The sequence below is a fragment of the Ooceraea biroi genome, chromosome 1 (genome assembly GCF_003672135.1).
Source record: "Ooceraea biroi isolate clonal line C1 chromosome 1, Obir_v5.4, whole genome shotgun sequence".
NCBI classification, from domain to species: domain Eukaryota; kingdom Metazoa; phylum Arthropoda; class Insecta; order Hymenoptera; family Formicidae; genus Ooceraea; species Ooceraea biroi.
Genome location: NC_039506.1, coordinates 13963420 through 13988793, shown reverse-complemented (window position 1 = coordinate 13988793; position 25374 = coordinate 13963420). Strand labels below are relative to the sequence as shown.

Genomic DNA, 25374 nt, shown 5'->3' with positions numbered 1-25374 from the left:
TGTTTACCGAGGACCACGAATTTCGCTTCTTCGTCCAGGTACTTTAGATGCCTGTGATCGTACCCTTGCAAAACGATTATGTTCTCCCTGTACGTTTAAGTCGAGATTATTGCGTTTGCGTATGCGTCGATCTGTGCCTCGAGAAGATATATTCCGAATACTTTTTAAGTATACAGAAATATGGAATAATTAATTATGGAACAATTTTATGACCATTTCAGATTCCAAAGGATTAAAAGTAGAAATTTGAAAGATCGTTTAATCTCACCCGGATTTTTGCCATAACTCAATTAAAGGATATTTCGCCATATCTGCTTTCAATTTATTATGAAGTGCGAGTACACTGCGCGTTATCTACAAACAAGTGTGTAAAATGGTAAAGCTAGATTAACCGCTCATTTATTGTGAAAATGTGAAAAATTGTTAGATATTATTAATCGGAGATATTCGAGAAGAAAATATTGTCATAACTTTCTCTTATTCCTACCATACTTGCTGCTAGACCTAATTCCATAGCGACCTCAGTATTCAGCACTACATAAAAGACGTATTCATCTGGAGTGGCTGGTTTGGCTATCAGACGATATTTTTTATATTTCCTATCGTATATTATTTGCCATGTATTATTTAATCTTGATATTTTCCTAAAGGTAATTTTATGCAGCATATATTTAATATATTTATTAATATTAAATCTGACTATATATCCGTTTTTCTCCCCTTCCAATTATTACATACATTATTTTGTTATAAAGAGTACTTATGCAATATTTTACATATGATAGAAAAACAATTTAAAAATATATATATTTAACAAATACTCATAAAATATAATTATTCTACCTGTTCAGCCTCTTAATCGAGGTATCAATATTAAGTTCATCAAAGCAACATTTCTTGCTACTTCTATTTCGATTTTTCATTGCGCAAAGTAAACAAATATACATCTCACAGATAGTAATCAACTGGTTCAACAGATTTCCACATCAAATCTATAGCAGAGATAGTATTTTATCATTCTTTTTTATTTATTTATATTAATTTATTTCTAATTATTTATTTACTCAATTATTTTAATATCCTGTATTGTGTATAATTTATATATACATTATCTTTAACCGTGAGCTAACTTTTGTATAGGCGTATGTATGTGTACATACATGTGTGCGTGATGCACGTGTCGCACTTAACCTAACCTAACTTAACCATTATCTAAGCATTATTATATGTATCACTATGACTTATTGTCACATGTTACTTCTTTTACTCTCTAACAAGTAGGCTATGCACGTTTTTCCGTAATCAATGCAGCTGATTTTCCGTTGCACTTATAAATGTCTGAAAGATATACGATCAATACGTTAATACGTGGATGCACCTTGATCGAAACCTTCCTCGTCAGTTGCCGTCAAATCGATCTGACACACGTCAAATCGTACAGAAATTTAGCGGAGGCACTCACGTCTTTCCCACAGCTGTATTTAATGCACTGACATTTTATTACTGACGCTTGATAAAAGTTGCCTTCAAACGGTTCACGGACGACGGCAGCAGCAAGCTGCGCCACGCCGCGCTCGATGTGCCGCGTGAAGTTGCTCACGAAGAGGTTTTCATAATTTCACGACGGTGACGTTGCGCAGTTTAAAATTTGCAGCGTTCTTTGCGACTCCACCTCGCTTCCTCCGTTCTTAGAGACTAATTAAATCGAATGTACGACAGTTGTCCAGAAATCCAGAAAAAGTAATAATTTCTTTTTATCACTTTCTATAAATATTTCACGTCATTGGTTTCCCCCACATTGCAAAATCGCATATCTCTATCGTTGCCTGACGTTGTAAATGATTAAATATCAGTTATAAAATTAAGATTTAAACAGCTTAGATAGGTATATCAATATCATTGCTCCATATTATCATTTATATTTTAAACAAATAATCATTAGCGTAGCAGCTGAAGTGTTAAAAGAATAATAAAGTTTCGTTAGCGACTAAAGTACTAAACGAGTATGAATAAATAATTTTGGTGCATTCTTGGCATCATTTTATTGGCGCAAAGAAGTGAAGTAACCTCGCGAGCTAACCTCTCGGTCATCTCGATGTATCGCAGTGGCGTTACATCGACTCCGACACCGAGGTCGATATGTGCAGCGATAGCAAACAATTTCAAAGCGGCAGCGTAGTGTTTGGTTACCCGCTGGTGGTCGCGTTTAGGTTAGGATAGATATTTTTCGTAATTAAAAATATACGCATCGACGCGCGGTGATGTTATTCGATTGTCGCGAGGTATTCGGGAATTATGCGTTGACCGGCGATCGTACGTAACGCGAAACACGAACGAGCTCGCCTGTCACAGCCCCGTGACAAAAGGTGCTCCACTATGGAGTGACGATTGTTGACGGACAGCGCTTATTTGCGAGCGACCACCTTGTCGGAACGTCTCTCGAGCAAGGTTAAATTACTCGTGTTACTCGTTTATTTCGACTGCGCGCGCGGATCGGTCGTGAAAATGACTTCGAACGAGGCAGGCGTGCCGCACGCCGCCCGCGAGGATGTCAATTGGCGGAAGGATTTGATCTCGCAGTTGCGCGAGAGGAACAAGTCGCAGACCAACTGTTTCGCAGATCTCATCAGTCTGCGTGAGTATCCTTACGTCTCACGTCAAATTCGCCCGACACGGGAATATGTATCCATGTACGACTCCGCTGCTCCCACGGACATCCGCATTGTTGCTGTACACTCTTTCATTGTCCCTGCACTCTGTCACTGTGTTTACCATATGCCTTGGTGGACAAGGTTTCATTTAAGTGAGTTAACGCGACGTTGCTTGTACCCTTCGCAGACAACAGATTATTTGAGAACGCGAATACGTTGCGCAATGCGAACATGCAGCTGACCATTGCGAACGAGACCCTGCGCCGCGAGGCAGCCAACGGTGCTATCGGCATGGGTGGCAACCCTGATCTTGAAGGCAGACTGTTGAAGCAGGCGGAGGAACTGGCGATGCTGCACAAGAGGAAAGGAGAGCACACGCAGCAGATAGTAGACCTCAATAATAAACTGCAGGCGATGACTAAGGAGTTTCAGGCGAAGGAAATCAGGTAGCTTTTCATCGTTGATTTGCATCTTGGTATATTGCCAACACAGTTTTTCACTAAAACGTTTATTCTGCTTCTTGCAGCCTAGCTGAAAGTCTGGAAGCCAACGCCAACTTGCGCTTAGAAATAAACAAGTGCAACGGCAAGGAAAAAGAATTGGAAAGTATCAACCAGATGCTTAAGGACGAGCACCAAGCTCTGCAACTCGCCTTCGCATCTCTCGAGGAGAAACTTAGGAAAACGCAGGTGCGTGACACGCAGATCCTCCTCCGATGATTTTGCTCAAGGGCTTTGAAGGGACAGAGTTATTTGACTTTCGTGAATTTGCAGGAAGAGAATCGGCAGCTGATTGAGCGCTTGATCAAGTACAAAGCCAGAGACGCCGAAAAGATGAACGAGGAGAATGATAATTTTTTAAGGTGAGTACGCGCGAGGACTGATGCACATTACTTTTGCAGGTTTTAGATTTATTAGGCGGAGGATAGAATGACGTTGTCTCTTTTTCTTATCGCTAACATTACGTTAAAGAGTTTTACGAGCAATAATCATTCCCTCATTGTCGCAATATTTTGTTTGAGCACGTCCCCCTCTCCTTTTTACGTTTCTTTACGTGCAGTGTAAAATAAAAAGACGCGTGTGCAATCTTGCACGTTAATTACGTAACTTGTTGTTGGAAATAAATAAATATCTCTGTGTCTCGAGGCTTTTAAAGATAGACCTACTTCACTTTAACATATATTTCAGTTAACTTTGTATGTATGTGTATTTGTTTTTATGTACACGTGCAGCTGTTTCTCGTAAGAGCGCCTTAGCCCATTAGCTAAACAGACTTCATCTCTCTCTCTCTCTCTCTCTCTCTCTCTCTCTCTCTCTCTCTCTCTCTCTCTCTCTCTCTCTCTCTCTCTCTCTCTCTCTCTCTCTCCCTCCCTCTCCCTCTCCCTCTCCCTCTCTCTCTAGCATTGTTCTTTAATAAAAAGATAAAGTTTTGGTTCTTTTCAGCAGTACGGATATTATTGCACGTCCGTCGTCTCGCAAACATGCTTAACTTATTTTAACTTGAGATGTGATCGATGCCAACGGCGAAACCTTTTCAAGTTTGTTCAATAATTTGTACTGCCATTAATTGAAACAATTGCCAAGTACATGGTACACTGTTCGAAATTTGAATGCGTGAAATATGTGTGTTTCAAGTTTGGTGAATCGTTTGTACTGGCATTGATCGAAAACAATGTCCGAGTGCACGGTGGTAGATAATGCGAAATTTGAATGTGTGAGAGAGACGTGTAATTGTTAATCCCGCGTGCATTAAATGGCAAATTTACGATAAATGAGTCGATAGATTTGATTTATTCATAGGGGGAGACCGCACGGAGTAATATTTACCAGTAAAATTATCTGTATTATTATTATTAGCATAGAATGACTACATTAATGATGACCGACTTGCCGCAAAATTGAGCTTTCACAGCACAGAATATACGCAGTATTCAGTCGCTCCACGGCTCTCTGTACACCGGCACTACACACTGCTTGACATTTTCGTTTCAGTTTTACGAGTCCAAGCGCCTTTTTGATGCATACCTTGTCAAAATTCGGGTAAGTCTGAAAGATCATGAGATGAAATGACGAACGTTACGCTTAACGCTACAAATAACTCCTGGGCTGGTAATTTAACGAAACTACAAACTACACACTCACACTCTGTATACATCGTGGCTCCATGTATCTCATCTGTGGGCTGACGTCTTTATCGTGCGCTGTGTGCACATGTACTTGTCATCCAACGTGAAAGGGGCGTGTGTGTGTGTGTGTGTGTGTGTGGGCGCGCGCGCGATTACTAAACAACATAAATCCTTGGTGTTTAATTCTTCGCGTGCGAGGAGAGGAGAAAAAGTGTAATGCACATGAACACGGACTGTGTTGTGTCTATAACCAACGGAAAACAAACTTGAAAAGATCAACGACTACATATAATTTGATATCTCGAGTTTTATCCGAGCCTGCGATGATTTTTCATGAAGGTATCGCTTCTGCTAATAAAAAGCAAAAAGGTCATAGAAATCATAGGTCCGAGAGAATTGCAATGTTGTAATTTAAATTTTGCATAATATACACGACATAACTCAAAGAGCCTCATGCGAAGAGTGGTATGCACATCTGTGAGACGTTTAATTGGAGATTAACGAAAAGAATTGCATCGTGAAGCGCTCAGAATTGCAGCGGAGCGTTCATCGAAATGATGGGGATCAGCTTGTATATTGTAATGTAATAGCTTTTTCGAGGCGTATGGTGTGAGAAAGTCATAAGAGAATGTCCGAACGTTGTGGTGCACGCTTGAGTTGCTTCCTCGCAACTTCGTCGAATGTCAATGCGGATGTGTCGCAATTTATCTGACACGTGCGTATCTTCGTTATGTTGCAGGAAACGGCAAGCACGGATGCAAAAAGAGTTGGAGGATGCGGCGCGCGACACGCGACCCGTCAGTCCCGACCGTTCGAGCTTGACGGAAGGGATCGCTGGTCTTCCGACAGCTGTGCCAACGAACGTATCCGTAACATTTGTATGTTGATTCTAATTTAAATTATCAATAAAACGCCTCTCATTACGATCATTCCGAAAGTATCGGCACCGTACCGATATCTGATAACTGTTAACATGATACTCAAATTAGAACTGCATGCTACGTACATCATATCAGCTGTATTATACATAAGTGGACTTGCATGGAGTATACGACACGCGTATACGCTTCATGCAAATCTGTTTGCGCAAACGAGATACGTTTCATCTTTAATGAAACACGTTTCATTTTTGCTCTTCATCACATTAATATTATTTAATTAATACGTTATTTAAATGACCAAAATTTCTTTCTTGGTTTATTTCGGTTTACTTGGTTTACTTTGTTTCTGTTTTACCATCAAAGAACGGTACGAGTAACGAGGATATATATATATATATATATATATATATATAAAATAGTATCAGAAAATAGACAATGTATTTTCATATTTATATTGTTTCCGACTGGCAGACAGTTAGAATTTTATGTTGCAAGTTAAATTAAAAATAGCGTTTTTTTTTTTATATTTGTAGGAAATATTGAGCAAGGAATGAGATGAATTTGATTGAGTAAATGGTGACTTTTTTATGGAAAAAAATATACGTTGTTTATAGTTAATTATTATAGACAATGCTTAAAAATAGTTGAAATAAGAATTATTTAATTTTATTTGTATAATAATCAAATATTTATAATAAATGACCAAGTGTGTACACTAAAAACGTAATAGTTTTGTTAATTTTTTATTATTATGATTTTACACGGCAATTATATAACATCACTATACATATACATGCGTTATTGAATATTTAACGCATGTACTGATAATATAATCAATGAAGTACCTAAGTTTTATTAAATTTTAAATAAAATTAAATAAAATACAATTTATAAAATGTAATGTACATGTGTTAGGATGCGTAACATTGTACTCATTATCGAGATTAAGGAATTATGCAATGCTGTCGATTATTTTACAGGAATATATATTTTTGGATATTAAATATTTTCAATATCGTTTTTCGATGTCATTATTTTCTTTAACAATACATTTAATAAGATATCGTTTTATAAAATTTTATTTATATTATATTCGCGATTAATGCATAGAGTATTATATTGTTTTTATGATCCATTACTTTTATTATACATTTCCATTGAAAGGAATATAAATTAATTAAACTGCGCTAGATTCAAAGGATTACGGAAAGCGTGGAATAATCTGTCACTTTTTTTTAATTGGTATAATTACTTATTATATTTAAAGCTGAGAGTAAAATATCGAGAAAAATACGTATATGTGTGTATATATAATGTGCTTCGGACATTACATTCCGATTTACATTTTCTAATATCATTGTTTGTGTGCATTGTGCGATTAAATTTTTATTGGCATTTATTTTGTTGAACGCATGCAAGATGTCTAGTAATCTCGTTCAGCAAGTATTTATAAACCTTACAGAGTGCTCATGAGGGGGAAGTTTATGCAGTTAAATGGTCGCCTACCGATAGAATTGTGGCTACTGGTGGTGCTGACAGGAAAGTAAAGCTCTGGAACATCACTAAAGGTAAATATAACAACAAAATGATTCTTCAGAAAGTTCTATACATATATTGTGTTATAATAAAAAATAATTCATAATGTCGCAAGATAGTTCATTTTTTTATATTAAATATCTCAAGTCTTGAGATCTCAAAGACAAAAAGATAAAGTGTTGTTAAAATTAAACGCAAAATGGATTCCTATCTATATTCATACGAAACTCTTATAAGTATAAATTTATGAAAATTGGATTTGAAAATTGAGTTTCGCTCCGGAGAATTGCTTCGTCCAGACGCGCGTAAGAAAGTTCGCATTCGCGAGAATCGTCGTCGTAAATGGCGATAAACGGAGCCAACCGCCAACGATGGACGGATGGATGGATGGATGGATGTAAATTACATTCGAGGCGTCTCTCGAACGCGTGCGAGGGAAAGAATGCGATTAGCCGAGGCATTCACGCGCGTAAACGACACCTCGAGCCGCGCGATGGTGGTCGCGAGGATCGCGTGCGAACGGCGAGACGATCTGTGCTTCTGCCAGGAATTTATTTATTGCTCTTGTTGTTATTCAAATTTCCGGCCAGGCGCGATGATGCGGTTAATTATGACACGTTTTTTCGTTGAGCGTTAACGGTGCAACATGTACATGCCACATTCTTCGTCATTGCGTCGCGATCTTCATCGTCATCAGGCGATCGTGGTCACCTAATCTTTCGTTTGGTCATTAGGAAACGAACAATGGCAGTCTCGAGCGGGACTTTCCCATCGAGGAGAAGGCGTCTTCCAATTCATGAGAATACGATCCGTATAATTGGTTAATGACGCAATCACGTTTTATGATCTAATTACGGTTTACGTGCATAAAATTGATTCCATCCCCCAGGTTCGGTCACTAAGTGATTCAAGAGCCCAATTTGACGCTAAGACATCGGTACCAATAAAGTACCAATAAAGATCTTTTCTAAAATCCATAAAATAGCTTTCAGACGTATCTATTGTAAGCGCATTTGTCTGCATCGCATTACACATGTGTGTGTGAAGCTGGCGTATCATTTCGCGGAAAATCATTAATTATTGAGAGTTCTGGCTCCCTTTTTAATAGTCTAGAGTTCCTGATAGGTTAAACACATAGTTCTGGCCATTAAAGCGAGAAAATCGCATAGTGCAAAGTGAGACGCCACCTTCACGCAGCGTCTCACTTTGTCCTGCGACAGTTTTCGCCATAATTCCGGCTAGATTTTAAATGATCTACAGTTTTACATAAGTTCTAGAAAGAGTTCTAGCGAAAAAAATTTTTTTTTATCTTTTTATAATTATTAAAGCTAAAAAATGTTTAAGGGAATGACGACTGGTTAATTTCAGAGAGTTCTGTGCTTTATGAAATATTTCTCGTGTAGTTCTGAATATATTTAACCATTTTCCAAAGAGTTCTGACCGCAAACATTAACAATTATTTAATAAAAAATTTTTATCTTCCGAGAAAGACGTATCTACGGAGATATATGTGAGACGCTGGTTGATTTTCGAGAGTTCTGCTTATTCTGAAACAGTTCTCGTATAGTTCGGGACATGTACAATGCCTTTCCAAAGAGTTCTGACAGGAACAACGATTAGAAAATTTTTTAAAAAAGTATTTCACCCGAAGAGTGGACGTTTTCGACTTTACCAGTGAGACGCTGGCCGAAATCTCGGAGTTCTGGCTTTCCTAAAATACTTTTCGTATAGTTCCGAAGGTACTTATGAATTTCCTAAAGAGTTCTATGCACCTCTCATATATAGCACTCTCTAGGAAAATCATAAGTACGTGCGGAACTATAAAAGTATTTTAGGAAAGCCAGAACTCCGACATTTCGGCCAGCGTCTCACCTTTTCTGTATGAAAGTTCACTTTTCGAGCAGTTTTAATTTTTTTTTAAATTGTGCAATGTCGCTGGTGCATAGCACTCTTTAGGAAATTCATAATTATGTGTGAAACTATACGAAAAGTATTTTAGGAAAGCCAGAACTCCGACATCTCGGCCAGCGTCTCACTGGTAAAGTCGAAAACGTCCACTCTTCGGGTGAAATAATTTTTTAAACCATTTTCTAATCGTTGTTCCTGTCAGAACTCTTTGGAAAGGTATTGCACATGTCCGGAACTATACGAAAAGTATTTTAGGAAAGCCAGAACTCCGAGATTTCGGCCAGCGTCTCACTGGTAAAGTCGAAAACGTCCACTCTTCGGGTGAAATACTTTTTTAAAAAATTTTCTAATCGTTGTTCCTGTCAGAACTCTTTGGAAAGGCATTGTACATGTCCGGAACTATACGAGAACTTTTTTAGAATAAGCAGAACTCTCGAAAATCGACCAGCGTCTCACATATATCTCCGTAGATACGTCTTTCTCGGACGATTAAAATTTTTTATTAAATAATTGTTAATGTTTGTGGTCAGAACTATTTGGAATACGCTTAAATACGTTCAGAACTACACGAGAAATATTTTAATCTTCACAGAACTCTCGAAAATCGACCAGCGTCTCACATATATCTCCGTAGATACGTCTTTCTCGGAAGATAAAAATTTTTTATTAAATAATTGTTAATGTTTGCGGTCAGAACTCTTTGGAAAATGGTTAAATATGTTCAGAACTACACGAGAAATATTTCATAAAGCACAGAACTCTCTGAAATTAACCAGTCGTCATTCCCTTAAACATTTTTTAGCTTTAATAATTATAAAAAGATGAAAAAAAATTTTTTTCGCTAGAACTCTTTCTAGAACTCCTGTAGAACTGCAGATCATTTAAAATCTAGCCGGAATTATGGCGGAAACTGTCGCAGGACAAAGTGAGACGCTGCGTGAAGGTGGCGTCTCACTTTGCACTGTGCGATTTTTTCGCTTTAATGGCCAGAACTATGTGTTTAACCTATCAGGAACTCTAGAACTATTAAAAAGGGAGCCAGAACTCTCAATAATTAATGATTTTCCGCGAAATGATACGCCAGCTTCAGACACACGTTACACATTGCTAAGGTTTTACTTCACGTTTAAATACAAAATAGTATCCAGAAATTTTCAGATTTAATTTAATTATATAAATCTCTTTCTTTCCAATTCACAGCGAAGAAAACTGCAATAATAAATACTTAGTAAATATAGCATGTATACTGTGGATAACTATTCGATAAGTAGATATATGTGAAAATAGGTAACACGTGCAAAATAAATTTGAATTATTTATTCGTTGATAATTACAGATATATTCTAAACTTTTGCGTTCTCCTCATAATCCCCCATTTGCCTCTCATTGCTACCTCGCTGCGTTTTCATTCGACGCAACTGGTGCAGCTTTGGCGGTGATATTATTTTTTCTCCCCTGTTCAAGGGTTTCGCTCACGATCCCCTTAATGAAGCGTTAACGAATCAACAGGTTACTTCGCGCGACCGACGTCGGTATCATACGCGATTCACCCTTTCGCGTCGCCCTCCGGCGAAAGCGTTCGCCGTGCTGCAACTCGGGGCGATCACTCGTACTGTAATGCATCGGAACGTGATTCCCTTGCCTGGTACCCCTCCACTGCAAATTGCATGAAACATCCGTTCTCTTATTATACGAATCTGTTTAGCTCTTCGAGATCCGTTGCTCCACGGATCTCCACGTATTCTTCATTTCCCGGCTTTGTTCCTGGCGCTTCTTCATTGCGTTCGCCCCCTCGCCTCTGTCTCTGCGTTACTCTCATTCTGTCATTTTCTGGCTCCTCCTCCTTCCAATCGCTTTGAGTTGCTTGTAATCTGCTTCCCGCTGCATAGCGGTGCAGCTTACTCGCTGCCAATTAAGCCATCAGAGCATAAATCTAATTAGTTATATTCGGAGAATAGCGCCGCGGTATAGGCAAATGAAAAGGGAGACGAAGAGAGATACAATGGCGTGCAAAAGTTTTCAGTCAAATTGTTTTTTTATGATACATTATACCATATTGCAGCATTGCTCTAAATATTAATCATGTAGGATTAGTGTTAAATATAAATCGTCGAGCTGATAAACCACGAAGCGATAGACCTCGTAAAACTACAGATGCGTTGATAAAATGATTAAAAAAAAGTCGATAGCAAATTTAAAAAATAATTTTTTGCTGATGTTAGTTGGATGTAATAAATCTCAGCTTCAAGGAAAAGAGACTTACAGGACTTACTTGCTGATATTTAAAAAATCGTTTAGCTCAACACTTTTGCACGCGACTGTAGACAGCCAGAGAGAAGACGAGACAGGCTAAAAGAATTACGCGGCCAGGAACGAATTAATTGACGGATGCGCGAGCAAACGGGGAGAACGAAACGCATATATGTCATTGTGGAACGATGATAGTAACATGTGCGGATGTGCGTGCTCTGTTGCAGGTACATCGGAGAGCAAGGGCATCCTCGTCGGCAGCAACGCTGGCGTGATGTCGGTGGATTTCGATTCGACCGGCACCCTTATCCTCGGCGCGTCCAACGATTACGCGAGCCGCGTCTGGACCGTCAACGATCTGCGCCTGAAGGTAAGTAAATGACTTTTGCATCGCTTCTTTCCAATTTCACGCTTCGAACTCGCTCCCGAAACGGCAAGAGAGTTCAAAGGGTCGCTTTTACTAAGAGTTGCAAATATCAAGAGAGGCCCAGAGACATGCGGAAATCATCCCCGTGTCTCATGCAGCGTATCTCATCGCGCTTTCGCGTTGCCTGGATGTCTCTCGCGACATAAATCACGACCTATGATGCGATGCATGATACAACGGATAGCTTTGTGACGTTTGATCGATCTTGTCTCGCGACGTGATAAAGATCGCTGGATATATAAAGATTGTAGACGGATCATAAACGGAATTGATTCTATTTTGCATTTCCACTGAAATTCCTGCTGAGGAATTTCTTTTAACGATAAATTGTCTCGAGAAGAAAGATTTTGTGAACAATATGAAATACATTAAGTAAGTGAAATTATATGAAATACAATAATCGCTGTAATATTTGTGAGTTGCGAACAGTTTTGCGTTTATTGCGTTGAGGATGTTTACTGAGATGCGTTGAAATGCATTAAAGTATTACAGTTTGCAAATGTAGGATCTCAAATATCAGGAAAAAAAACAGAATTTTAAACTGTTCCGCTAATTTTATTTCTCGTACAAAGCACGCATCCGCGCGATCCATTTTCCAGTTGGATCTGGGTTAATACGGCTAGCTGTTTTTAAGGATTCAAATCCTCGACTTTCGATTGCCACTCAAATATGCCGCTGCTCGTAATTGTACCACGGCTCTACGGACGCCCATTCTCTCCTCTCTCTGTAAAATCGTATGTATTACGGAATTAGCGGCTCCATCCCTCTCACGGAGAGATAGAACGCTCTGGCGCAGCGATACTCGATGTGAAATATCGAAAATTCATCCGTGCGTCGAGTTTACAAACGTTTTCAAATCCTCGGATTACGGACGAGGAGCGTCGAAACTGCACCAAAAGTAGTAAATAAAATATTGACAGAAGCGAAGCACCGCTGAACGCAATTCTCTTCACGGACGCAGTACATCGCTAATCTTTAAATAGCTTTCAAGATCATTGTTAAATAGGATGGAAAAAAACGCATGATGATCGCGATGCACTCTACTGCTGCTAAAAATTGGACGTAAAATAACGGCACAAATTAAAGGACGGACGAGGAGCTTTTGGTGAAGAAGACTCGAACGTTTCTCCAAGTCTCTTATTTGCCACTTAAAATGATTTCTCGCGTGTGTCTCCGGAAGTTAATCCCGCCAGTTCTTGCGAATCGAAAATAATGCTGAACGCCTCGGCGGTGCTTTCGGTTCTCCATTCGCCATAATTCGTTCTTCCAAGCAGCCGGAAGCTCTCGAGACCCGCGAGCGTGGTATACCTATGACCGTACTCAATCAAGCGTCCGTGTGCCGTATTGCGCGACGGGACAAACAAGAAGAAGTTACATTAAGATGGAACAAATTACCTAACAACTATAGTAATGAGACGCGCTCATCTCTCGTCGCCGTGAAAACGTGATTGGCCGGCGTGTCCCGGGGAGCCGCATAAAGGGACGTCTCGCAAAACACGCATTAAATTACAGGTCCGTACGCGTCGTACGGGCGAGACAGCCCGTGAACCCCCGGCCAGGCAGTAGAATATGAAATTTATCGTCACCTCTTCCTTCCCTCCCCCGCCTTGCCGATCTATTACAGTGCGGCTCATGTAAATCCGCGTCGGTGGCGCGCCGGATCGTTAAAGCTAATGGCAATACGCAAGAAGTCAGCCAAGCACCGAATCACCCCGTCATGAACCCCCTGTGAATTCCCCCATTGCTCCTACGTGCGTGTATTCGTTTTGAGAAGCGGTTCTCTCGATGACTTCTTGACCCCCGCTGTCCAAAGTTCGCGAGCGAGCTCGCTTCCGCTTCCCTCATCATCGTCGCATATGACATCCGTAACGAAGGAGAACTTTCGCGTGCCGCTCTCGTACTCTCTCCGGTGATAAGCACGTCGACCTCTCCCGCAAGCCATTTGGTTCCGTCTCGTAGAAATTTGTCAGATGCATCGAGTAACTGCGGGATCAAGAGGGGTGAATCGTCATTGACCAGTCTTGATGAAACATTCGCTCATGCCAACGCTATCGGCGATATTAAATAGTGATTTTATTAATATATAATGTAATACATTATTATTAATAATAATCAGCTTGGAGAATTAATTACTTATTTCTATATTTTTCGATAATTTTTATCATCTTTTCCGCGATTTACAACGTAGATTCTTCAACGTAGACTTCGCAATTTTCCTCGCTACTGTGATGCCTCTGCGATGATCCAAAAAGAAACCGACTACATCGCTTTAATTTACCCATTGATCCGATAAATTGATGATTATAAATCTACAAATTAATTCTTGGCTACGTGGCCTGCGTTAGTTCTTCATCGTTAGTTCATTCTTCCACGTTCGCCAATCCGCCAAGTCCGATGGACTACGCAATCGACAAATGCACGCAAATGCCCGAATGGCATTCCAGAATCATAATAGGCAGGTAAACAGTCCGTTTCGAGTTTTAATCCATGCGGAACAATTACAAGCGACATGAGAGGAGCGTTCTCGCATTGGCGATGCACGTCAAATACGGCGACCGCGACGGACGGTTCGTTTCGTCAGTTTCGCGTGCGGTGGAGTAAACGTCGATCGTCGCTAATGCACGTTACTTCCTTTGATCTGCGCTCGAGGCCGGTCTACCTCGTCTACCTTAAGAACTCAAGTACACGGTCCGTGTCGATAGTCGACGGTATACGGTATACGACGCGCGCAACCGTGTGCACGATGGAGTAATCAGAGATGATCGATTGCGATGAAACTTGGAGTCCCATGCCGCACGTATGTCCCTCCCTGCGACCCTGCGCGCACCTCGTTACTTTGATAGGACTGTCGTACTGATGTAACGTGATTAAACGCCGCGTGCAACCGGGCGATGATTGTCGGCGAAGCCGACGAGAATCGACGGAAGCTGCCGCCGTTTCCGCTAATTTCGCAGCCGGTCCGCACTTTAGCTTTAAACTAGAGGCACAAACGGTACCTCACGGTTCACGCCGTGCATGTATGACCAAATACGTCATGCTAGTTGTTGCCTTATTACGTACACACTGTTTGCGCGATCGATTCGCAAGAGCTGCGAAAGACGAGTCCGATCGATTCGCCACGTATATCGTCTACGCGAATCTTTTTACGAATCAACATGATTTCCTGCTTCGGAGCGTTGCGATCACCGTGTTCGCAAATTTCCCACCATGTCTTCAACTACCGTTGTGCAAATCGTCATCAAATGTTTTTCCCAAAGATCTGTGGGAATTAATTAGACGTATTCGTGAAATAATTTGACTCTGAGCGAACATTAATAGCACTAATAATCTCAAGTTCTCTTGCACTACTTCCTCGAGCTACCGGCGGTTTTAGAGTATCCCGGGTAATTCTCCCCTTTATCTCTCTCTGTCTCTCTCTGTTTCTCTCTATTCCTCTTTCTGTCTTCTCCATGCAATCACGCACGTATTCACGACGGATTTCGCGAGGAGATTCGGTCGAAGACGTTCCCGGAGAGTTGGGGATGAAATCGGAACGAGACTGGGGCCGCTCGGTAGTTCACCCTCACCGCATATTGCTACCCCAGCGATCCCATTACGTACTTGATACATCGTTTCCCAGCGTCGTTGTACGCGGGTTGCCGCTTGCTTACGCGTGCGAGTTGAGCGCGCCGAGTAATGCCAGCGTACAGCCGCGGCCGGGTTACAAGTTACAACCGGCCGGAATTACAACGTGTAATGCGTCGAGCATGCAAGCGCGCGGTGGCGGCGAATCGCTCGCGTATCGCCGGACGTGCTTAAATAAATGCGATCATTCGACGTGTCGGCGAGATCGCATGCCGGTTCCGCCGTTTCGCGCGAGTCGTCGCGCATTCCGTCCAATCGGCCGGTCGAGTTCCCGGCTCTCCCTTTTTCTCCCTTCGCTTACAACAGTCTCTCGCGGTCGCTCGCTCCCTCGGTCCTTCGCTTGCTCTCTCGCCTCGCTTTTTCGCGCGCCGTTCGCGAAACAGGATTCGCCCGAGAGTGCCTCTACTCAACAACGGCAATTTCATTCCGAAGATTGGTGGCCAATGGTGCGTAAACTCACGCGGGGGAAACAACACCCGCGGACTCTGAGGGATTGCTAGGGAGCCGCAGCCTGGTGGCTGTGGGTTATTCAGGCTGAGAGGCGCGAAAGCGGCTGCTGGACCGACCGGTTGATGTTTATTCTCAAGTGCTACGTCCCGAGAGCGTGGCAACATCTGTCGATCTTAACGAAACGCGCGATCCCTGCCGCCGATTCCGGATTCCTGCCGCTGCGGTATCCCGCATGCTTGTTCCCTCAGATTGCCAATATATCTTTTTTCATTTCCTTACACGTTTTTTAGCTACAGTTCTCGTCTTCGTCTTTCGCTGGTCTTACTGGTCTCCCGTGATAGCTTCTCTGTGTGACAGAAAACTACCGCGTTGTCGGAAGTGTTGTCGGAGGATTAATTCCATTTCGATAACTCCTCGGTGCCGCGAGGGTTTATAATGCTTTTTTGAACATTCACTAATGTGGTAGACAACATTATAACGCCATAACGGCCGATGCAATGTTCAGGCTATTAACGGAGAAAACCTCATACCGCGGTGTAACGATAAGGTTCATAATCTATTTACGCAGTTTAAGCAAAGCGGTGGAAATTTCGAGCCTGATTAATTCACGGGGTGGTATAAAGAGGTAAGAGGTGTTAATGCGAGTTTATCATCGGCCATGAAAAATATATTCCCTCATCGGGAAAGAATCGAGATCCGGGGGTGAGAGGAGGGATGAAAGAAGACATGCCGTGTAGAGCGCTCCTTCTTCCGCATCCTCCCTTTCGATGTCCCTTTTTCGTGAAACGATGACTCTGACAGTCTCCTCTCTCGCGCGCGGCTTCACTTCTTAAATTTTATATTTCTCGCCCAACCCTTGTTTGCCCCGCGCCGGGGAGGAAACGGCGCGTTAAACGAATATCGATGGTATTGGTGGGTACCTGGCCGGGGCGATAATGGACTCAATTTCGCGGCGGCGGGGCGTCGTCGGTCGTGGGGTTTCCTCGTGTGCGCGCCGCCACCCCTATATCGATTCAGCCGCGACGGTGGCCGCCGCCGGTGGCGGTTTCCCCGGTGGTTGTCTGGTGAACCATCATACTTCCTTCTAACGCGACTCCAATCCACCTTCGCATTCTACCCCGTGAGAGAGAGGCATAATCGCTCGTACTTACCCCTCTTCCGCTCTCGGCGTTCGTGCTCCTCATTACACGGTACCCGTCTTGTCTTAATTTCGACTAATGAGTAACAAGCGACGTCGACGACGCCGAGGACGGCAAGAGAAGTACTAGAACGAGGGAGACTACGATGATGGCAGCGGCGGCGGCGGCGGCGGCGGCGACGACCGAGTCCGATGTGTAAATCGAATAACCAGGAAGAGAAAAGGGAAAAGGGTAGAGACGCTTTAATTGCTGTACTCCAGTTAATTTGATCGACTGTCTTCCCGTTGCAGTGTCCTTCACGGGCGACACTCCTTTCAGACACTTTGCCCGATCCTCTGTCGAGTTCCTCTGTCGTAATAATGTGTAACGTCGGCAGGTACCATGATTGTCCATTTAAAAGCCGTTGAGTTATTTTTAAATATTCCGTGGGTATCGCCGTTACCTCGCTTTAATGCTACTGGGCGCCGCGATTTGTCAGTTGGAGATCGTCGATCTCTCCTCGGCGCCGCGCGCGTTTAATGATACCGTTCAATTTTCTCGAATGGCGGAACGCAATTTCATCGCAGTGCCTTATATCGATCTACTTGCAGGCATTTCCGGCAATCTCGCGGCGCAAAATTGGCCTCGTAATCGTCAGTGACCAATTACTTGATCATTGCGTAAAGTAACGAGGACGTATCGCCTCTCGTCACTTCGCCTCGTTATCCGCTGCGATTGTATCGCGCGAATCGTCGCGTTTTAATTTCGTAGTCGCGATTGTGTCGATGTTATTTAATTTGCTTGGCTGGTCGGCTTTCAATTACGCACGTCGGAAATTCCGCTGCTTATGAAACGCGAAGATAAATCCCTCCCGCTTGTTCTTCGCGCGTGGATACGGAGAAACTTCGATCTGGAAGTTGCATGCACGCAGCTCGCGCGAAACATCGCGGGATGAACGGACGGGCGGACGGATGGATGGACGGACGGACAGACGAAGCTACTTAATTGCGGGCTCCTTGACGTCCGATCAAAAGGAGCAAGAGAAGGAGGAAACCGGGGGAAGCAGGAGGAAATACCTCTCGGCGCTCATGACGACTCTAATGATCGGGCTGTTCGGCTGGATCTCGCGCGTCAATTGAGAAAACGTTGAGGCGCGCATTCAGGCGTCGTTCGATAGGGTAATTTCAGGGTAACCCGGCGGCGCGTACCCCGCGCTAGCTCTCCCCGTTCAAAAGCGTCACTTTTGTGCTCGAGCCTGGTAATTACCGGCGCGAAATTACCACATTTACATCCCTAATAACAAATAGATGGACACGAGTAGGTATCAGAGGCACGTCAAGCAGCGAGAATATTGCTCAATGAAAAAGAAACTAGTTGAAGAACCAAGCCGAACATGCGTTGTCCTCCCGCGCACACGGAGCAGATCCGCGTGGAGTGCGCGTCTTATACAATTTTTCGCTCCGCGGACTCCCTCATTTCTCTCGTCCGGCTCGGTGAGATCGCGGCGAGTCATCAATTTCATCGAATTAAGAGCGGATCGCGCGTAACGTCCATTAAATCCTTCGCTACGCCCTCGCTGTGCCATTCGAGGGGTTGCGCTTCTCGTGCCCCCGTCGTTATTCGGGGCGCGCACTGCAAAGCGAATTTGTCCGTTTTATTTATACGTCGGATGAATATTTCGTAGACCGCATCTGCCGCAAGTACCTTCCTCCTATTTTGTTGAGCGAGAATCCTCAAAGCGATAAGCAAGAATATAAAAAAGGGGGTAGCTTTTTACGGTTTCAATCGTAACTCTGCGCGTTGAAGCCTCTAATGGAAGTTTATGCACGCAAGATCTTTTTATTCGGTGAATCTTTTTCTTTTTTATTAGTGACCGTAACGTGGCAGCGTATAAAGTCGAGTTATTCAGTGCGCTACGCGCAGCTGTTGTATTCTTCGCTCGCGCGTAAAACGCTCAAGGGAGGCATAAAAATTTCACGCGGGTGCAAAATTTGCATGGACGGTAAGGGTTCGAGTCGATTTATGCGAACCGGAAAGACGGTAATTATTTGTTCTCGCGAAGTTTGATTAGCTTGACAATATCGGGCTGGTAACAAGTGATGTATCGGCGCGCATGGCGTTGGGAAATTGCTTACCCTATCGACATTTCCTGAGAGTGTTGATCGCTTGTCTCGCTCTGTCCCATTAGGGGGTGCGTAAACCACTGCACCATGTATATATTATGTCGTGCACACGTATCCGCTATCGTCCACGTCTCGAATGAATGATAGAGATTTAACGCGCTTTCTTTGCATGCCGCAACGTTGTTTCTTGATGTATCGTATAATAAATGTCGCGTTATCAGAACACGAAAAACGCAGATTTGATTATCTTGTTTCTTCTTATCACAATTTCTGCTGTTGCGGAGAATTTTTGAAGTCAATTAACTGAAGGTGAAGAGTTCGATTCCGAACGCCGATTTTAATTAACAGTTAAATTAAAATTCTATTAAGGTGTAGAACTCGCTTGAAAATAACTCGCGAGGAAGATTTTATTATCTGTTCCTTGCTGCGAAGTTTCATTCTCGAGTAGACGGGAGAGAAGCAGAGAGAAAGAGTAGAGGGAAAGAAAGATAGCGAAGGAGAGCCATTTATTTCCAATCGCTTGTAACTCGTGAAGCATCGACTCCTCGTTGAAGGAAAGGATGTCATCTGAAACAAACGATGAGAGATAATACGCGCAATTGGATACATTCCATTTTAATTGTTTTTCCATTTTGATGCTTAAATACATTATCTTCGTATAATTCGACTTCCAGCATTATCTTTCATCTTGGATTTTCGTGGATCCGTCACTCCAGATTAAACAAAGACCAATTTGCATTTTGAAAGCGTTGTAACTCGCGTGTCATTCGCTCGCGTAAGCGTTTTGGAGACGAGCCAAACCACTGCTAACGAAATCGGTATGTTTATCCCGAACAATGTACGTGCTGCGACGAACAACCTGTAGATATTTAGCGAACTACCCGGGAACGCATGCCGATAATCACGTGCAGGCGCGTTCTCTTTTTCTCGCTCTCTCTCTTCCTCTCTCTTTATCTTTTGTGGAGAGTTTTCTCTCTCTGCGAAACGAGTGGCATTTTTAAAAATCCTGGGGGGCGAGAATTTGTCGTTGCAACGTCCGGCGTTTTAAGTGTACTTTTTCACTGACAGACCCGCACACACGCGACCGTAATATGCGTACTCGCGCGTACATATACGTCATGATAAAAACGGACGGGAACGAGCACGTTTTACGTCTCGCATTTTTCTTGCGCCTCTTCTTCGCCATTCCGCCGGTTTCGAGAGAAAGGCTCGAGAGTCTGCCCGCGGAGCTGCAACGCCGAGCCGAGATTAATTAATATTTACGCCACTTTTCTAAAGTACGTCCTCGTGCCTTTAGCACCTTAACGCGATCTAATACAGCCAATTGCGAGCTTGAAATCTTGTCGAGAGCGTGAAACGCGCCTTGATCGCGACAACGCGTGGACGATGGAGCTATAATGCACAAAGGCGCGCAGTCTGCTCTAGCGTTCGTATAGAAACGCAGTACGTTACGTGTCGTTCGGTCTGCCATATCGATCAGACGTTAATTAGAAATTAATGCCCACGCTAGAGCTCCCTGAATAGCTTTGATGTGCGGAGGTCAGCCGGTCGTGTCCCCATGATTGTCGGTTTGGCGATGTACGATCAAACGCGAGACGCTCTAATTACATTCTCGCATAGCGCTTTACGCATAATTACACGTAACGTAACGGGTTAGTTAACGGCGTACCGCGTGCTTTCCCGCCGCGCAAAACGTTATGCATTCTGCTACGCGATAATGCAGAATTGTGCTCTTCCATTCTCGAAGGAGTTCGAAGGTATTCTTGAAGAAAAGAGAAACCTCGTACCTTCACCGTCCAGTTTTTCTCCCCGCGGATCATTATCCCGTGTACGTATAAAAACGCCGTAATCGGCCGGCAGTTTGAGTAACGCTCGTTTGCGCGATGTGTATAACCGGATACCGGATACTCCAGCCGGATTGATCGCGACTTCAATTTAAGGCAGCTGTGTATCCTTTCGAGAGTGATCGCACGAGGAGGATCGCGAACGATTCTAGCCGTTTCCACCCTCAAGGGCTTCTCTCTGCCGGTCATTTAATTCCGCCAATTTTTCCCCGACGAGGTAACCCTGCCCGGAGGGCCCAGACGGGAGACGGAAGGCGGCGGACGTACCTTAGACACGCTCCAATTACGATGTCCGGAGCTTTTGAAGGGATTATAGATATAGCGCGCAACGACTGCCGCTTCTGATCTAAATCGGATTTAGGTTCAATTCAGGGCACCCATTCTCCACGGTGCTTTGGTCGCCGCGTGTCCCGGCCACGTAGGTGCACCATCAGGCTGCGAAAGTTAAAAACGCGTCGTGAACCATGCACGTCCTCCACGGCTCCTCCGTTGCAGATAAAAGCGAAAGGGTGAGATCGACCGGAAAGCGCAAGCTTTTACACTTTTGACTTTAGCCAGTGCACCGTGCTCTCATGTAGCACTGTGCATATCAGACATGTACCTACACACATATATACACACACAGACATCGTTTCACGACCTCGTGTATATCATATACGACCATAGCTGTCACGCGACGACGTTTTACCATCGCACAATGTGCTCTCCTACAAACCACTGGAAATAGAAAGCACTGAAAACTCTTTGACACTTCTGGCTTTAAAACACGCGCCCCGACAATGCTCGTGTTGCGTTACCGGCTAGAGATTCGCGAAGAGAAAGAACAGATTCGCGCGTACGATCGAAAAGACACGTAATCGTCGATCGTAATGATCGACGTCCTCTTAATCTACCAGCAAACATCTAATTATTTTAATGAACGCTCGTTACTTGAATCGCGACATCGGGATGTCTTGGCTCTCTCGAACTTTTCGCTCGTACGAAAAGTAGTCTCGAGCACAGAAGAGAACAGACGGCGCGCGCGGAAAACTATTTTCGATCGCGTCGATTCCGGATCTAATGAACCATCGACGTTAGCTCGCGGTATCCATCGTTGCAGAACTTCTTGGGAGGAATTTAATTAATGGGATACGGTTTGTATGATGTTATTCGAAGTGCCGTCAACCACCGTGTCTTTCTCCCCGGCCGCGTTCTCTTTCTTTCTTCCTGCCGCTCCTTTTCCCTCCAGATATGAGCTCGGATTTAAATTAAAAGTGTCGAGAACTTTTAGCGGGCGATCTCTCAAGCCGCTGGACTGAGCCCTGAGCTAATTAAATTTCGGAGTTCGGGCATAATTTCAGCTTTCGCGTTGTATTTTGCGACGTTTTGGTAATCCCGGTTGCTTGAAATGTTCGCTGAAAACAGCGCGCTACGCGAGACGCGCGCGTCGACATCGACGCGAACGGATTCAACCTGTTTTCCAGACGCAAACGTGGCGTACAGGTGACGGAATCCGTCGGGCGTAGCGTTATGGATGGCAAGATCGATGCACCATTGTCCCTGTTCATTAACGCGGACAGATTCTGATATTTCAGTTAGCGGATATGGAGTGTCGGTACGTCGCGGTGGCGATACGCTCGATTTTCCCGTTAACTATAACGGATACCTCGACGGCACCTTAACGTCACGAAAAATCACATCGATCCATCTCTGATTTAACGGATTGACAGGCGGCAGGATATAAATAGCCCACCCAAATCCCACGTCGTTCGGCGCGTCCATTTACGAGAGGGAGACGAGAGGGAAAGAAAGAGAGGACGAAAGGGAGGTATCATTCGATCGCATCAACGACAAAGGGATCGTTATACCGACGATGAAAGCAATCGCCCCGAACGGTAGAATCGCGAGGTGAGGTCGAAGATTATAATTAGAGCCGAATCTTTGCGTGGTACAAACGAGTCCGGGTCGGGGGTGGGCTAAGGGTGATCTCTTCGCGAACCACCGTTGCTATAGTTACGATGAAAGCGGACAGGAATATCGATCGAGGAACTGCGCTTGCTAGACTGCGAATGCACTCGAGCCGGCTCTTCCGTTAGACGGAGAAGAATAAGGTTTAAGGGGTGAGAGGATACAGCCGCCGGCGAGGTCAGCACGAGAGCGCGAGTAATGGGAACGAGAAAAAAATGAAGGATAATTAGTTAATTCGCTGAAGTATAATTAAGTGCAGGTAGATTCCGCCGGGCCGCTTCAACGATCCCGTTGTTCGTCGACCGGCATCGTCGGCATCGTCTTGCATCAGCACAAGAGCGAAAGCGAGGAAGACTTACAATAGTTGTTTGCCGTGCTTTCGAGATCGGTAATGATTTCGTGAATAAACAGCACTCCCGTCGAGTAGGACCGAAACTTTCATCCCCCGATAGAGTCTCGCGGGCAGCAGGAACGTCGGCGAGGTCGCTGTCCGTACGGCAAAACCACCCTGATGGCAAGATGGTGGTCGCGAATGATAAATCGCGAAGTACCGGGAAAGATCCCGAGGACTTCATACATTTTCGCGGGCGCTCGCGGGCGCCGCGGAACCCCCGGGGGTTAACTCCGCTCGCTCGTTCGTGATGAACGGCGGCAGTGCCGGCTCCGTCGGATATCTCGCGCTGAAATCGCGTTAAACTCTCGAATACGAGGGGGCTGGCCCGTGATTTCTGCAGTCGGAGGCCACTCGGGAAGACTGAATCTAATTTCGGCGCATTCGACGCCCGCTTCTCGACCTCCGCCTCTCCTCCCCCCTCATTCCTCATCCCCTGTGTGTTTGATCGGTTTGATTCGCGATTGGAAAAGTGGCGATTGAGATTGTTCGAATTGTTACGAGCGTGGTTTCTGCCACCGAGTTGCCGTGTAACTAAAATCGATATGAATTGAGTTGAATTTTTAAGATGACCGTAAAACAGCATCGATTTTTCGAGAGAAAAAGAGGAAAGAGGAAGAAAAATGTGCAGCGGTATGCTTCAGTTTAGTATAGTAGGAGACACAAGTTCAAAGTGCGCATACTTTTCGCGTATCGAATCTAATCGTATCGTGCACGCGTGATTAACATTTGAAAGCGATGATTGCAATTGAAATAGCCGCAGGTCTGACCGCAACAGTGATTTCACGAGCACCCTGCCGGTGCTCTCAGTCTGATTTAGGACCGTGTCGGAGTAACGCGAAACTTTTACTAAAATCGAAACTCCAACTTCCGTTAGATGTCATGGAACTTGCTCGTGGAAACCTTGGTGGTATCTTCATTGCGCGTACTCTATTTCGAAGTAGCGCGAGATGCATCGCTCGAAAAATTAAGTTTCCCCGAAGAACTTATTTTCATGAAAACCGCAGTCATTGAACCTTCGAACAAGGGGCGGTTTTGAACTGCACCCGATTTAAACAGCGTTTTCAATAGTCACCAATGATTACCAAGCTGAGAGCAAACGTGCGCGATATTATCTTCTCTTTCGGAAGGAGTATAATCGCGTTCTCGATTATGGTAAATGTGTCTTCGATATCCGACATTGATACGATCAATGGCAATCAACGTGCCCTTTGATGGACAATCGTTCCTTCAATTTCACTCGTAATCGGGTTTCGTTTAAGATAGACGGATAATTTTGCCGTAACGCAACGAAACGGTTACTGGCACAGATTCAATCCCGCGAAGCGTTTCGTTCTCGCGTCCGAATACGTAAGCGCGATCAAACGCGATGGACAACTGTCTCCCCCGCGTTTTATCTCGCTTTTATGAGCGTGCCCCGTAAAAATTCTATGGCTGTTCTCCCGGACGACATTTCGGAGAATGTCGTTGCGTCGCCGTTCCCATCGGTTTGCGTAAAACTCTGCGAACGAGGACGCATCCCTCAATGGTATTTCGCACCCTCTATAAACCTCTAAAGTCGCGCATGATATTTTCCGCCCTGAGAGAAGAGCTTCCGAGCGGTTTATGTCTCGAAAAATATACGAAATGATGCGTCGTCGATACATCTTCATCCTTTGACGCATTCCTTTGCCACGTTAGAATTATTCTTCCGGTGCAACGCAGGGCAACGCGACTCTTTGATCTTGCGATTAATACCAACTGTTAACCTTGTTGATAATCAGTTTCATTGACGCGAGCGTGCGTTCGCAAGCTCGCATTTTACAAGTTGATGCGAGAAAAAGAGATCTCTCTTGAGAGTGCTTTAATTCTGTATGTGACCGAGCCTTGGATTACGTCGTTCGTTTAATAAGGCTCGATCCATTTCTCGGCACGCGCGCGTCGCCGATTCACCCTTTTGCGTTGCCGACTGCAACCCTCGCGCCTCCGTTTTCCTCCACTCCGACCGAGGGACCGAGTGCCCTCTCTCTTTTCCTCCGATGATTTTTCGAGCACCCTCGTACACGTATCATCGACTGTTACGTCAGTAACCCTTCATCGGATGGAAGGTTCTCGAACGA

At 44.1% G+C, this 25374-nt stretch overlaps 1 protein-coding gene and 1 long non-coding RNA gene across 2 annotated transcripts in view; one reads left to right on the top strand and one right to left on the bottom strand.

Annotated features, from left to right (window-relative positions):
* The first annotated feature begins 2188 nt into the window (after window positions 1–2188).
* The window catches only part of LOC105280980 (autophagy-related protein 16-1), a 433806-nt gene continuing 410620 nt past the window's right edge, over window positions 2189–25374 (top strand). Inside the window, exons 1-7 of the mRNA XM_026975276.1 lie at window positions 2189–2635; window positions 2839–3097; window positions 3178–3340; window positions 3425–3513; window positions 5516–5654; window positions 7120–7225; window positions 11579–11721. Of these exons, the coding sequence (XP_026831077.1) occupies window positions 2506–2635; window positions 2839–3097; window positions 3178–3340; window positions 3425–3513; window positions 5516–5654; window positions 7120–7225; window positions 11579–11721 (1029 nt within the window). The 5' untranslated portion in view covers window positions 2189–2505. The remainder of the gene's footprint in view (window positions 2636–2838; window positions 3098–3177; window positions 3341–3424; window positions 3514–5515; window positions 5655–7119; window positions 7226–11578; window positions 11722–25374) is intronic.
* LOC105280977 lies at window positions 11990–25034 on the bottom strand. The gene is made up of 2 exons (XR_894214.3): window positions 19741–25034; window positions 11990–19660 (listed from the first exon to the last, which is right to left on the bottom strand). It is a non-coding gene; the product is annotated as an uncharacterized LOC105280977 (long non-coding RNA).